This window comes from Pagrus pagrus, assembly GCF_965226575.1.
Source record: "Pagrus pagrus genome assembly, chromosome: 6".
NCBI lineage: Eukaryota > Metazoa > Chordata > Actinopteri > Spariformes > Sparidae > Pagrus > Pagrus pagrus.
The window spans coordinates 24,830,245-24,844,341 of record NC_140190.1 but is presented as its reverse complement, the minus strand read 5'-3'; the positions used below and the strand labels follow the sequence as shown (position 1 = coordinate 24,844,341).

At 41.5% G+C, this 14,097-nt stretch overlaps 1 protein-coding gene across 1 annotated transcript in view; it reads left to right on the top strand.

The window, feature by feature from the left end:
- The first annotated feature begins 97 nt into the window (after positions 1 to 97).
- Positions 98 to 14,097, top strand: part of cachd1 (cache domain containing 1) — a 92,766-nt gene continuing 78,766 nt past the window's right edge. The window contains exon 1 of the mRNA XM_084354265.1: positions 98 to 646. Coding sequence (XP_084210391.1) covers positions 398 to 646 — 249 coding nt within the window. The 5' untranslated portion in view covers positions 98 to 397. The remainder of the gene's footprint in view (positions 647 to 14,097) is intronic.

The window sequence follows — 14,097 nt, the reverse complement described above, 5'->3', positions numbered from 1 at the left end:
GAAACCCTGATCCATAGACCCGGAGATCCAGGCGCCGGTAGGACTCCTGTGTTTCCACGCCTCCCACTTTCACCCCCATTGTGGTGAATCTCCGGCTCACACACACTTTGCCAGACTTCCAGGAGTTGGAGCGACTGACCGAAGACGGAACAGCGACGAGGTTTTTTTTAAAAAGAGAAACTCTCCCGTGTCGCGCATGGATCTACTTTGTTCTCTCGGGGGATTTCACGGAGCTGCGATGGTTTGCGCCGCTGGAAATAGTGGAGACTCGTACCGGAGAGAAGGGGCACACGGACTCTACGCTGCAAAGTTGTAAAAGTAGTTTCCCTTGAAGTTTTTTCCTTTCCGCCACCAGCTCAGACTCCGTGTTTCTCCAGCCTGCGGACCCACAGCCATCATGGCGAGGCGGACAGGGGACAAACCTCCGCCTTTCACGCCGAATACGCGCGCTGCTCTCGGGGATACACACCTTCGCTTTCACGGGGGCTTCTCGGCTTTTTCGTGGAGCTTCGTTCTAATGTGCGCGGCTCTTTCTTGTGGATATTGCGGAGCCGAGACGGAGTTTTCCATCCTGGAAGAGGCGCAAGTTTTGGCCGATCAGATGAAGAAGCTGTCCTCTCAGGAGCTGGGAGTCTTCACCATGCAGGTAAACGTGGAGGAGAACGCTTTTAGGAAATGTGTCCGTGTTGTGTTTGCGTAAAAACTGAGACATGGTTTAAAGAGCCATTGTTGAAGTAGTGTACTAATGACCACAGAGGACAACTTTAGTTGGCAGAGTTGTTGGGGAACAGTCGGACGTGTGGTCGCTCGGTGTTGCAGTGCAACAACAGGCGCTTTGAAGTTAGGACGCATTAATCCGGAGGTTTGGCTTTTGTTTCACCTCTTTATCCCATAATCTGGTTCAATAGACGCCTTTTTTTTATTTTACTAAAGATCAGTCATTTGAACACATTTGCGTGCTGATAAATCCAAATAACCAGGAGGATATTTCCTGTCACCCACAATGAGCCCTGAAGCAACATTTCATTGTATCATCAGTGGGTTGACCTGATTTATCGTCATAATGAATAAGATCAGCTTAATACAGTTAACCGTGACGTGTGCAAGGTCATAAGACTGAATATGAAGATGGACACATGCCATCGTGCACGTGAAAAGCCAGTTAGTATGATGCCTTCAGAGAATCTGTGCTCTCAAGTCCTGAACATCAAATCACAAGAATGAATAAATTCTTCACAGGCCTGATCTGAAGATCTGCTCATGATCAAATACAACATGTCAGATTTTATTCGCAGGTCATGTGTCCAGCAGCAGCCTCAGTTTAAATCAGGGCTGCAGCCAATCATTGTTTTCATTCTCAGTTCATCTATTGTGATTTTTTTTTTTGAAGCATCAGTTCAGTGATGATTTATTAAATGCCCATCACATCACATGTTCCCAGAGCTGAGGGGGATGATGACTCTGCTATCAAAATATTCTTCGATTCATTTTCTGCCATCGACAAACCAAATCAGGGCTTCATTTAACAATTGTTGTCACTATCGATTAATCTGGGGAATCTCCATGATAAATCGATTAATCGTTTAGTTTATAGAAAGTGAGAATTTTGCTTCTTTTGTCTGACCAACACTTCAAAACCCAGAACAGGTCACTTCATTTACTGTCAGAAATGACAAAGAAAAGCAGCAAATGTTTGGCTGAAAAAATGTATTGATTCAAAAAATAGTTGACACTACATTTTTTTTTTCGATCAACTAATCGATTAATCGTTGCAGCTCTGACTGACATGGTTTGATTTTTGCTTTTTTCGTTTCCCATTGGAGACTTAAAATCCCATCGTTGATGAGTGTGTGCTCATGTTAAACTATACAAACCTTGATTGATCCTTTATTCTAGAGCTGTAACTGTTACATCGATTAGGTGTTTGACAAAATTTGAATTAGAGCTGAAACAATTTGTCAGTGAGTCGTTTAGTCAGTCAACAGAAAATTAACTGACATCTATTTGAACATTTTCAAGTGAAAATAGAAAACGTTAGTTCCACCTTCTTAATTGTGAGGGTTATTATTTGTGTTTTGAGTTAATAGATCGCACACTTTGTCTTTTGGTCTGTAGGTCGGACAAAACAAGAAACGTTGAGCTTTAGGAAACTGTAACGAGCACTTCTCACTATTTCCTGTTGTTTCTTAGACCAAATCTGATCAATCAGACCTAATTAATCGAGATAATAATCAGCAGACGAATCAGTCATGACGTTTGTTGCAGCCCTAAATGAGTTTAAACACACGGTGTGAACACAGCAGAATCATTAGTTTGCTCTATCCGTCCGTGCAGTGGTGTGTTGAGTCACCAAATGGCAGGAGGTGCAGGGTGCAGTGCCTGGTGCTGCAGGGTGTGTGTGTGTGTGTGTGTGTGTGTGTGTGTGAGTAGGGGGGGTGTTTAGCACTTCATAGGCAGAGGCGCTCACAGGCCCTGAACACAGAGGCGAGGCAGCGGGGGGGCCCCGACCCCAAATGGTGTTTCATCTTCTCTGCTTCCACACTGAGCCGCCTTCATCCCGGCTCTGGGAGTCGGCTTTGAGGGCTTCCTCTGATCCCTCTGGATCCGCCTTTGTCAGCGCTCATCCCTCCCTGAGCTCCAGTTTGTGCTCGGTGTCCGTCTCTTCCTGCTCTTTGCATCATTGTCTCTGCTGTCTGTGCACTCTGTCTTTCTTTTTTTTAAACAGTGTATTAGTCTTGTTTTCAGCTCATGCTGGGGCATACATTTACAATTAATCTCCCCCTTTTACTCTGTCTGGTTCTGTCTTTAGTTCTGTTTTTCTCCCATAGCAGAGTATGATTGTTTTATCAGTGTGCAAATATTTTTATGACTGATTCTGATTTCTTATAGTCTGCTCTGTTATTTATTAGAAATATGCATCCGGCGTCATCCCTATGTGTCGTGGGAAAACAGTTTTGAGGCCATCGTGTTGTTGTGCAAGCTGTGAAAATCTGACTTGGCACAACGCTAATGTGAGTTTGATTGAAGCGGCACATTTCATGGATTTGTCAGAGCGGTTTTCCACGAATGTAAGAGATGTGCATCCAGTATGAACAGCCTGCATCTGCCCATGAAAACAACTGCAGGAATCTGTCGGCCGTGCTGTCTGTGTGGACGCCTGCTCTGATGCTCAGATGTGGCCTGACTCTCAGCCTGTAGGTGTGTCTGTTAAACCACATTCACTTTATCTTCCTGCCTCTTCTCCCTGTGCAGTGAAGGAGGCATTCATTTTGTCCTCCCTAAAATGAGTTTGGATCGACTTTAACACCGATACTGATTTCTGGAGTCATAGCCGACATTCATTTGTGTGTTTTACTTTTTTGGCACGGCGACATCAACCCGCAAAGTTCTCGCTGTGCTATTTGGGAGAAGATCTGAAGCTTTTGTTATCAAGCGAGCATCCCGGCATCTCCATTTAAAGCGTAATTCTAGCCCTCTCCGCTCCACCCCTCATTCTCCGGCAGATGTGTAATTTGAGGCCCCCCTTGTCAGCGCTTCTGAGTCACTGGGTCAACCTTGTTCAATCTATCATTGAGTTACTCAATTATCAGGGGACGTGAGGGTGTACAGTCGACGCTTGAAGTTGATAGGTCAACTTTCAGAGGATGTTTTGTTGGATTTATATTGTTAAAGCGATGCCCTGTGAAGTTTGAGTGGTCGGGATTCTGTTGCAATATACAACATTTAGTCTATTTTTATGAAATAAGTTCAATTCAGTCTGATTATTGTAACTATGAACTGTAAAGTTTGGTGTAGGGCTGCAGTTAGTGTGCTACTCTCTTTATGGATTAATTAACCACTCCCTTGATCATTGGTTTAGTCTATAGAATATCAGTTACGCCCATCAGTAATTTCTTGAAACCAAAGATGATGTCTTGATATGCTTTATTAATTATTATTATTGTTAATTACACAGTCCAACACTGAAATGGATTTATTGTACTGTCGTTATGATACAAAGGCAACATATCTTCAAATTTGAGAAACCAGAACCAGAGAATGTTTCCATCAGGAAATAACCTCATGAAGGTCTTTGTGCCAAAGCTTTGTTATTGAATTATCTTTCCTCAACTCAGCTTAGGTGAACAATGTGCAGGAGTTTTTGTTTGGATTTTCTCTGCCTGTGGTCTTCTCTTCACTTACGCACCTGTTGGCAGCTGCTCAGAAGTTTTGCTCTGTGAATGAGGAAGTTGATTGAAACACTTAATCAAGTGTCAAATCTGTTGCCAATAAATCTTCCTCGTCTTCTCAGTTGCTTAACAACTCCTTTTATTAGCTCTATTTGTCTGACAGGTTCATAACAGAGTAATTATGATCGTTAGCTCTTGCACAGTATCAGCATTTGAGTCATATTTCAGTCTTCCCCACATGAGAGGTGCCCCGGTTAGTCATTTTGACATCATTTACATACTACATGTCCTTGTACCTGGTGTGTTAATCATTTAAAACATCTGTCGTATGGCTCTTGTTGTGAAATATTCTGATATCGATATATTGGCTGACATACACACATTCTTTTCATTTGCAGTGATCCCTCAAAAGTGGTTATCTAACACTTGTGACAAAGATTTGTTTAAAATGACAGCAGTGCACTGAAACAATAAAACTTCAGTGGGAACCCTGAGCATTTTTTCCCCTAAAAATCTCTTCAATCAGACAAGACAGACGTAGTTACTGATACATCTGTGATCAGATGATGTTGGCCAAAGGATTTATCAGTCGGGCTCTGTTATGTATCACTTGTTTTATCTTTGATTCAGGGTTCGTACAAAGTCTTAACAGATTGAAAAAATGCTGAATTTCAAGCATTGTGTTTTGGAGGTGAGGAATATTCTTGAATTTGAACAGATTCCTTGATTCCTATTCTTGATTTTCAACATAATCTGGTGTTTTATCGACACAATCCCTCATGTAAACCAAAAATCTTTTATAATTGCCGATAAATTATCAGCCCGGCATTAACACATTTATATCATCGACCTTTTATTGTATTGGTTAAAAGAAATAATACATGTTTTGCAAGGAGAGGAAGGAGAAAGTCTTCAGAGTTAACACAACAAATCTTAGTAGAGCTTTTGAATATTAAATCATCTTTGCTCACTACACCTTTGCCTTTTCTACGCTTAGATGTGCAAATACTACAGGTAATGAACTTCTTCCGAAATATAAAAATGTAAAATCACAGGCCATTAAATGTAAGTGCTCATCGGTTATTGGTATCAGCTGAAAGATATCCATATAATGTTGTGTCAGAATTATCTAGAATTATGAATCATGATCAAATCATACGATTAAGGTAAATATGAACAGCTGGTAAAATAAACCAAGTGACATTATACAGTACATTGATTGCTGTGGGTGTAAAGGAATTAGATGTGATGATGAAGGCTTCAAGAATCTGGAAATTGTTAGTTAAGATACCTCGAAGGTGCATGAATTTGACTAAACTGCCGTGCAAACCCTGTTGATTCATGTCAGCCTGGCTTTGTCTCAGACCTGCAGGTTCTCAGTGTCTCAAACAGAAAGTTAAGAAAGATTTTCCACATTCAAGTAAATACATTTCACATCTTTTTAAAATGATTAATGACACTGACCTCTGCCATGTGACGCACTGAGTTTTTAGTGAAAGCGGACAGCCTTCTCTGATACATGTAACTAATGAGCACTTCACGTCAGCTTTTCTGTGGCTTACAGCAGCAGGTTTTACACGACTATTTGGACTTTGGCTTGGATGTAAATATGAAATCTGATCTCCTTTTCCACGTTATTAAAACATGGGCCTGGTGCTGCGCTTGTCATGTGGCCGCCTGCTCGAGCCAGGACCACAGTACGTTCCCAGCCACAGATATAGAAACACACACTTGATTGCTATTGGAAACCTAGAATAAAAGAGATCAGTCACTGCTGTGTGAGAAGTCCAGTTGGCTTGGTGTTACTGAGAGGGTATCGGGTGATTATTTACAAAAGACATTTCACTGTGTTAGTTTTAAGGGCCTTAATCCACAGAGAAGTGTGGTTTGTTATTGAGGCCGGCTCGTCCAATTTTCCCGACCCCCTAATTGAATACTGATAGTAATTTGAGGGCAGTGGAGGTTTGTGCAGGAAAAGGCTCCACCACTGTCATTAAGTTGTGATTTTCTGGGTTGAGTTTGGTCCAAGGGCAACACCAGCCCCAATCCCTGCTTTGTTGTTTCTCTTCACCAGGACTAGACGTTTTTATTTAGGGCTCTTTCACATTTATAAATATCTTCTCGCTGCGCTCCCTCGCTTTGTTTCCACCTGTATATTTTTTTTAAGTTCATTTCTCTACTTCCTCTCTTGCTAGCTTATGCTGTGTTTCTTCTCTTTCCCTCACTTTATATTGGATGAGTTGCAGAGAGGAGGAGGAGGAGGAGGAGGGTTAGAGGATATACAGCAGGACATCAGAATTCCTGCTAGGTTCTCTGCAGTAAAGCTTCAAAGCCTTCTTGCCTCTTACTGCATCGCCTGCCTGGCTGTGTGCTCAAACAGTCAAGGTTACTGTGAGCCTCACAGGCCCTCTGCTACATGTGGGACTATTACTACCTCTCATTCATTCTCTCTTTTGACTTTGAGTCCACATTTCTCTCTGTTTTGCAGTCCAGCATCACGCATACCAGGCGTGTTCTTTTTCACTTAATAATATGAAGCTGAATTTTGTATGAATGACTGCACATCCAGTTGAACACGCTGTTGCGCTCCATGCACGGCTTGTAGATGTTGACTGCATGTTAAACTGTAAAGTTTAAAGTGTGTGTATGAGCCAGGATGTGTGTAGAACATTCTTCTTCACAATAACACTCATCCAAAGGGCAAACAGACACTTAGGTGTCAAATATGTCCCTGAGCACATTCCTGCACTTGTCTTGTTGGGGGATATGATGGGGCTCTTTTTGTTGCCCACCCCTCAGGGCACTGAGGTTACATAATATAACCAACTACTCCCTGCCAGTTAGTCCAGTGTACCAAATCACAGAATATTGAAACATAACATGGATGGATACATATCGTCTCTGGTTTTGGCCCCTTTTGTCACGGGTTAACTGCAGTTTTCACACAAAAATGTGAGTTTTATGCAGGATATTGAGCTGAACTCCAGGTTCATGGATGAGTGTTTTGTTTATCACAGCATCAGTCAAGACTTTGGTGTGAGCTGTAGCTCCGTACCATCCAGTCGAGATTTTGTTTTATTTAAATATGGATTCATTGATTTAAAAAAAAAAATTTTTTACGTCTGCAAAGAAGGTTATGTGTTTTTTACCAATGTCTTTTTACCCCATGCAGGACTACACTGGTCTCGGTCCAGAAAAGACCCCATTTAGTTTTGCCGTGGATCCAGATAAAGGGACAGATCAAGGATTTTTTTATCTCAGAGAATAATGCATGGATCTTGGAAGAAAGAAAAAATCAGATGTATTTAGGTGGCTGGTGTTTATGAGTGAGTATAAATTGATGCAGATGTTAGATCTGGTGATTTTAAATTATGGTTAAGCAGTTGTAGGTGGTTTAAAATTAAGAAGGATACAGAGCTATGGAGTTTGATATTGGATTAGGCTTGATTGAATTAAAGGGGACCGTTGGGCCCTGGTGGAAGTATGTGCTCTATCTACATTCTTGTTTTTGACCAGAAATTGAAAATACAAAAATGAACATTCGATATTCATCAGCTTATTGCTAACTTTTCATGTCTGATGTTTGCTGGACAGATGGCGCTTTGTTTTTAGCCCCTTTGCTGAAAAACTTTTAAGTGGTTTTAATTTAACAACTGGTGGTCGGACTGGTTAATATGATTTACCTCCAGCTCTCGTGTTGTCTCGCCACACTCATATAAACATCTGCCAGGTTTTGGAAGCTGTAGGAATTTCTTCTCTGTCACCGTAGGTCTGACCTCCTCTCTCTCGTGTGGGATGTTCAGGTTGTCGGAGCAACAGGTGCTTTGCATTAGTCAGACTTGCATTGCACTGCACGGCACAATTCCTCGTTTTTTACTCCGGCCATAAATCGTGATGTGCCTCAGCGGTTTATGGGCCTTCGAGGCTCGGCTGAACTATCTGCTCCTCTCTTCTTTTTCCATTTTAACTGTCGCTTTTTTCCAAACTGTTATTGCAGGGAGTGTTTCTTTCTTTTTTTTTTTGGATTCATGGTCCCAAGTTAATGCTGATGCATGAATACTTTATTACTCCAAGTTATTTTGTTCTGTCTGTGTGTGCTTTAGTGTTATGTGTTTTTATCCAAATTGGAAATGAACATGGTAACTGGTGCGATAAGCTGTTGGGTATACATGGCCTTACTCTGAACTGAATGTTTCTATCATGTAGAATTTAAAATTATTCATTAAAATGAGGAATTGTATTTCTTTAGTCCATTTTTCATGGAGAAACGAGGCTCTCTGCCAGCAGCTGCAAAACCCCACAGGGACATCTGCACTGTTTTAAAACTTGGAATGACTTCGATATCAGTCATCAAAATTCTTGGCCTGTCCAAAACCCGGGAAACAACCTAGTTCTGTCAACTATTACCTTTATCATCCCGTCACAATGCAGGAGAGAACAGAGCAGACGGCCACGTTTTCATTAAATGTGGAGCCGTTGTATGTATTGGCTCGAGTCCAAGCACCGAGAGGCTCTGGCGCCCCTTGTTTCCAACTGCTCTGCTTCAAACTGTCTCCAACCTCCAAACTGAACACATATCAGAAACCATGAAGTCCCCAGACTCGTTGGACAAAACTGGGATTTAAGTTCGGCTGTTAGACGGAAAACGGTGTCGCTTCTGGATTCAAGGAAAACAACCTCATGTAGTTGTCAATCTTATATATTTGAATTCATCCAAGGGAACACAACAAGATGTCTCAGTGATGCAGTTTCCTGAAGAAAACATCTAATAAATTCACAAATCAACCCCAAATTGCTGTTTTATTCTTTGGCCACATCACCCAGCCCTACTTATATTAATTTTACAGGTTTAATCCTAATTGACAACACTAAAAGTTAAGTTTTTTTTCTTATAATGTGTGGCATGTGTGGTTTTCTGGTCACAAGTCACAGTTGATTTTGTAAAATGTCCCATTCAGTCTTTTGACCTGGCCATGAACATGTTGAACAGCTGCCAAACTACCTCCTCAGAGACAGACACAGACATCAAGTATCATTCGGAGTCTGGCTTCATCTTGATCTCGATCTACCTGCAGCCCACTTCCATATCTTACTTGGTGCTTTGAAGCCTGCTGGAAGAAAGATACGGAGAGAAAAACATTTTCAGGGACGTGTTTTCTTTTTTCCCCCTTGAGATTTTGGACAACACGACTCCCATTCATTTCAATCAAATCCCTTTAATTTTTTTCTTGCCTGTGTAAGTACAGCCTAGTGCACCGTCTCTTGGCTCCTGCTGGACTGCGGTCAGGACGAAGCAGAAAACTGATGTTCTTCCCCTTCTGCACCAGCTGTTGTGGTTTAAATCTGTCTGTACTGTCGTGGCCAGATCATTTATCTGACCGCTTTTTGATCTGTTTCCCGCATCTCCCAGTTGAAGAAGGCCTCTCTCTTTCTCTCTCTTTGGCCTTGGCTGAAATTGGTTCTGCAGTGATTTGCAGCGTCCTCAGCCTTGGCCTTTTTTGTCTGCCTTCTCTTGCTCTCTCCTCACTTTTATCCAGTTTTGACATGCCCTGTAATGCTAAGCTCCCGTTAAGAATCTAGACCATGATTTCTGTTGCTGCTATCTAAGTGCAGTGTCATTAAACATGGTCAGATCAGAGAAAAATAACATCTTTTCCGGTTGCAAACATCCTGTGGTTATCAGTTTGACCTGAGATGAACATCAGGATGCCAGGCGTGCACGCATACATTCACGTGTCTGTGTATTGTGTCATACTTAATTATAGAGCTGAAGAGGTTATTTAATGAGTTCAATCGTGTCAAGCCAAAATGTTAAATACTGACAAGACTGCTACTTCACATTCGTTTCACTGCTGCGCCCACCTTTTTAATTTAAGTGCACCGGCACATAATTAAGGAGCACCCAGTAATACATTTTAACTTCACTTCTTATCACGTTATGTAAAGGATTGCAAACAGGAAAGAAGGTGGAAATACTAACATGTTTTTCTTCATTTAAATCACATGCAACAAGACATTGCGACCAGTGAAACAGTTGATTACCATTATTAGTAATGAAGGACACCAATAATATTTGGAACTGATGCACATTTGCAATAAAAATTGAAATCTTTTTGTCGAAATTTAGAGCAAACAGAGATGGAATGTAACTACATACAATTTACTCTTGTACTCTACTGAAGTACAATTTTGATGTACTTTATTTGAGTATTTCCATTTTCTGCTACTTTATACTCCACTACATTTATTGACATAATATGTATGTTATTTTGCAGGTTCAGAATAATAAAATGTTGATTGGTTATTGCTTGTGATGCATGGCCAATCAGATAGTGTTGTGGGCTGGACATTGGACAGATTTTTTATCAGCAATCAGACACAAATAACACAGATACTGATAATCAGAAAAATGCTGAATCGGTCTGTCCCTAGTTTCTTGCAGCCCGTATCATGTCACATAATTGGTACCTGAATCACAGATGCAGGTTTTGATTCCCTCAAATTATTTATTAAAATTATTAAAATGTGAAAATAGTGAAACATGCCATTACATACTGCCATTAAACCCATCTTCACAAGATCTTCACTTTATTTTTATGCCATAAAAAGAGAGAGAAGCAGATCATTCTTACTGCAGATATTTTGAGTGTAATAATGGGTTCTATGAGAATTCATCAAAACAGTTTACGATTAATTTCCTCTCTGCAGAACAACGCTAATTTCCTGTGTATTGAACTGAGTTGTGTGCAGCCAAGCCTTCCAGGTTTTCAGTGAAAGTAGCTAACACTTTCCTCTGCTTATTAAACAGGAGAGCTAATTAACTGGCTGTGTTTAATCAGCTCATTCTCACTTTTTTAATGATTCTCCCTTTCTCTATTGCCTCTCTGTCTTTATCTCCCATACACTGTCACCCCGACTGCCTAGTCTTTCCTCACACACACACACACACACACACACACACACACGCACAAAGCGATAACAAATGCACTCAATGAGAGAGAGAGAAAAGGATCTTCACTGGTGATCCAGGCTTTGTGTTTTTCTTCTCCAGATTCCTGCCAGTGTTACTTAGTTAGCTCCAACAGGGCTGACCTGGCAGTGTGAACCAAGGGACCCCAGGCCGCCCCTTAGCAAGTCAGTCCCTTCACTCGCCACAATGGGCAAGACTCAAAATGAACTCTCCCTGAAAGAGAGAAAGGGGGAAAAGGAAGGGGCGGGGGCTTCTGGTGAAGGCAAGGGGGCAGCGAGCAAAATACCCGATTGGGAGGGCAAGGAGAGTAGAGGGACCGGTTCCCTCCCCCAGACACCATGCATTTGTAAGGCCCCCATCCCCCCCTGACACACACACACACACACACACACACACATCCACATACACTCCTGCAGAAGAGGCTTTGCATTCTCGATGAGGAGAGAGTTGGAGCTTCTACTGTGGAGAAGCAGATCAGACTGTTTTTCATGCCTCTTTTCTCTCTCTCTCTCTCTCTCTCTCTCTGTGTTGATGCCTCTCTCTCAGGGCTCTGTGCTGCATACATAAACTCGCCGTAAACCCAAACTTCACAGTTGTGGAGAAGCAGTGTTTCCCAAGTTGTCTTAGATTCCATCCAATCTGTATGCCTGTTTGCAGTATTTTTGTGTTTTAATAGGCGCATTTTTTATCTGACTGCGAATATGAAATGGTGGGCTTTGGGGTTCTTCCTCGAGGCGGAGCGCTGTTAAGAGTGCAAAATGCTAAAATAGATGCTGAGGGTGGGTATAAAAGGAGACTAGAAGAGAAATTGTGCAGTGATGGCAGCCAAGAAATGTCTCACTGTCACTGACACTGTCACTGCAGTTTGCATCCTTCTCTCTGATGGTGAGGAATTGTATGACTCGGGGTCACGGGGTCGTGGAGGTCGGCTCAGTTAGTCTAACTTCTCTCCTCACGGCCATTCATATACATAATGGCTTCTGCAAGTTAAAGGTGCAGTCAGTGATGATAAACACAGCATATATAGTCACTGTTATTATGTCACTTCAATAGCTGCTGAGATTTCAAGTTTAAAGGTGCACTATGTAGTTTTTTTTTTAGGATAAATGCAAACTCAGAATTTTTATATTTACAATATTAATGAGGTGATAAAACCATAAGTGAATAAACCGTAAGTGAATAAACAAGCTGTTCTCAGAGGAAAATAAGGTCCCCAGAACACTGTTTAAAGCTTGAAAGGTGGCAGGGTCCGCCACATATAAACAAAGTAAAACAGTATGAAACATGTGTTGTCCTTTAAGGTCAGTTTGTTTATTCAATCATGAAAACAAAGGGAGTTTGTTTATTTAGGAATTAAAAACAATCATTCAGTGAAGATTTTTCTCCTCTGGTTAAAATTTCCTCCCCAAAACTACATAGTGCACCTTTAATCAACAGGTTTATTTGCTGGGAAACATCCCCTGATGCTTTGTAGTACTTTACACGCACTCTGAATTGTGGATTATTTTCTCAAAACCCAGGGAGAACATTGGTGCACCAAATTAGAAGCAGGCAAGCTTTGAACTCCGCAAACTTGAATACAGATGTCGAGCTGCAGCCCATGATGAAGTCAACATCAGTCATATAGGCTGGAAAGCGTAGCTTTGCAAATGGCTGCCTCCAAACATGTTTATTAAAAACATTCGTGGGCTCTTGGGTTAAGCACGTAAATCCTTACTAATGGGTATATTAGTAATTGTGGATTCACTTGTATTGTATGTGAATGCGAGGATGAAGGATGTTAAAAATAATGATGGTGAAGAGCTGAAGGCAATAGTTCGCCATTTGCTGTCTTGCTAAGATTGACAACACATGTCTCCTCATGTTTACACCAAAATAAGCCTGTAAATGCAGGTTTTTTTTTAAACACAGACAAACTAAAAAAATAGGCGAATGACTCTTTTCCCACTGATTGATGTTTGTGACCTCTGACCACAAGAAAGCACCAGAAAACAGGGAACTTTAGAAAACAGCATGGCAGCCAGCAACAATGACAGTGATTACTTGTTTTTATATCTTTTACCTCAGCCTTTTAGTCAAATAGGGATGCATGATAAATATGATTGGGACATTATATGATCAGTTATAGATTGGTATCAGTGATATTATAGCCTATAAATAGAGGCAATGATACGAGCCATTGCTTTCACTAACTTGACAAGCGCAGCATCGACACACTCCAATACAGTGGGTGGTGGAAAGCACTTTTAAGTTGGTAAGCCAATAAATGCAGAGAAGAAGAAGAACAAGTGCAGCACGGCGTTGTCGCAGTCGTGGCGTCAAACTGCTGCACCTGTCTCGCTCACTTCATCTGTGCCTTTTCTACCCTCAGGTGTAAATAAACTACAGGTCACAAACTTCTTTTTGAAATATAAAAATGTGAAATTATCGGTTATCTTATTGTTGGCTGCCACAAAAACAAGGTCATTTTGCAAAAGGAAATATGTTTATGCACTATAGTCTGGAACTTTAAAACAACGCATCACAGCATGGCGCCAGAGAAAGGGCAGTCATTTTACCCAGGACTTTACCCTATTGAAGACAAAAGCCTGATGTCCGCTGCTAATGGGGTTTTTGTCAAGTGTGAAAGGGTAAAATATGGAGCTGACGCCTGGAGGTGATTAGCATAGATTAGCGTAGAGACTGTAAGCAGTGGGAGACGGCTGGCCTGGTGTTGCACGTTCTGTCGTTCATATCCTTTTGACTGAATATTATGTGATATGATATTAAAAGAATGTAGATAATTGAACCCTTTTTGTCGCCCTTTTCTGTGTTTCTTTTGGTTTTCCTTTGTAGCTTGAGGTCTTCTCCTCGTCTGCACTACACTTCCTTCTCTAGCCTTTCTATCTCCTCCACCATCGTCTCATCTCCTCTGCTCCCCGTTCCCGTCTCTCGGTGTAATTGTGTCCGTGGGTGTCG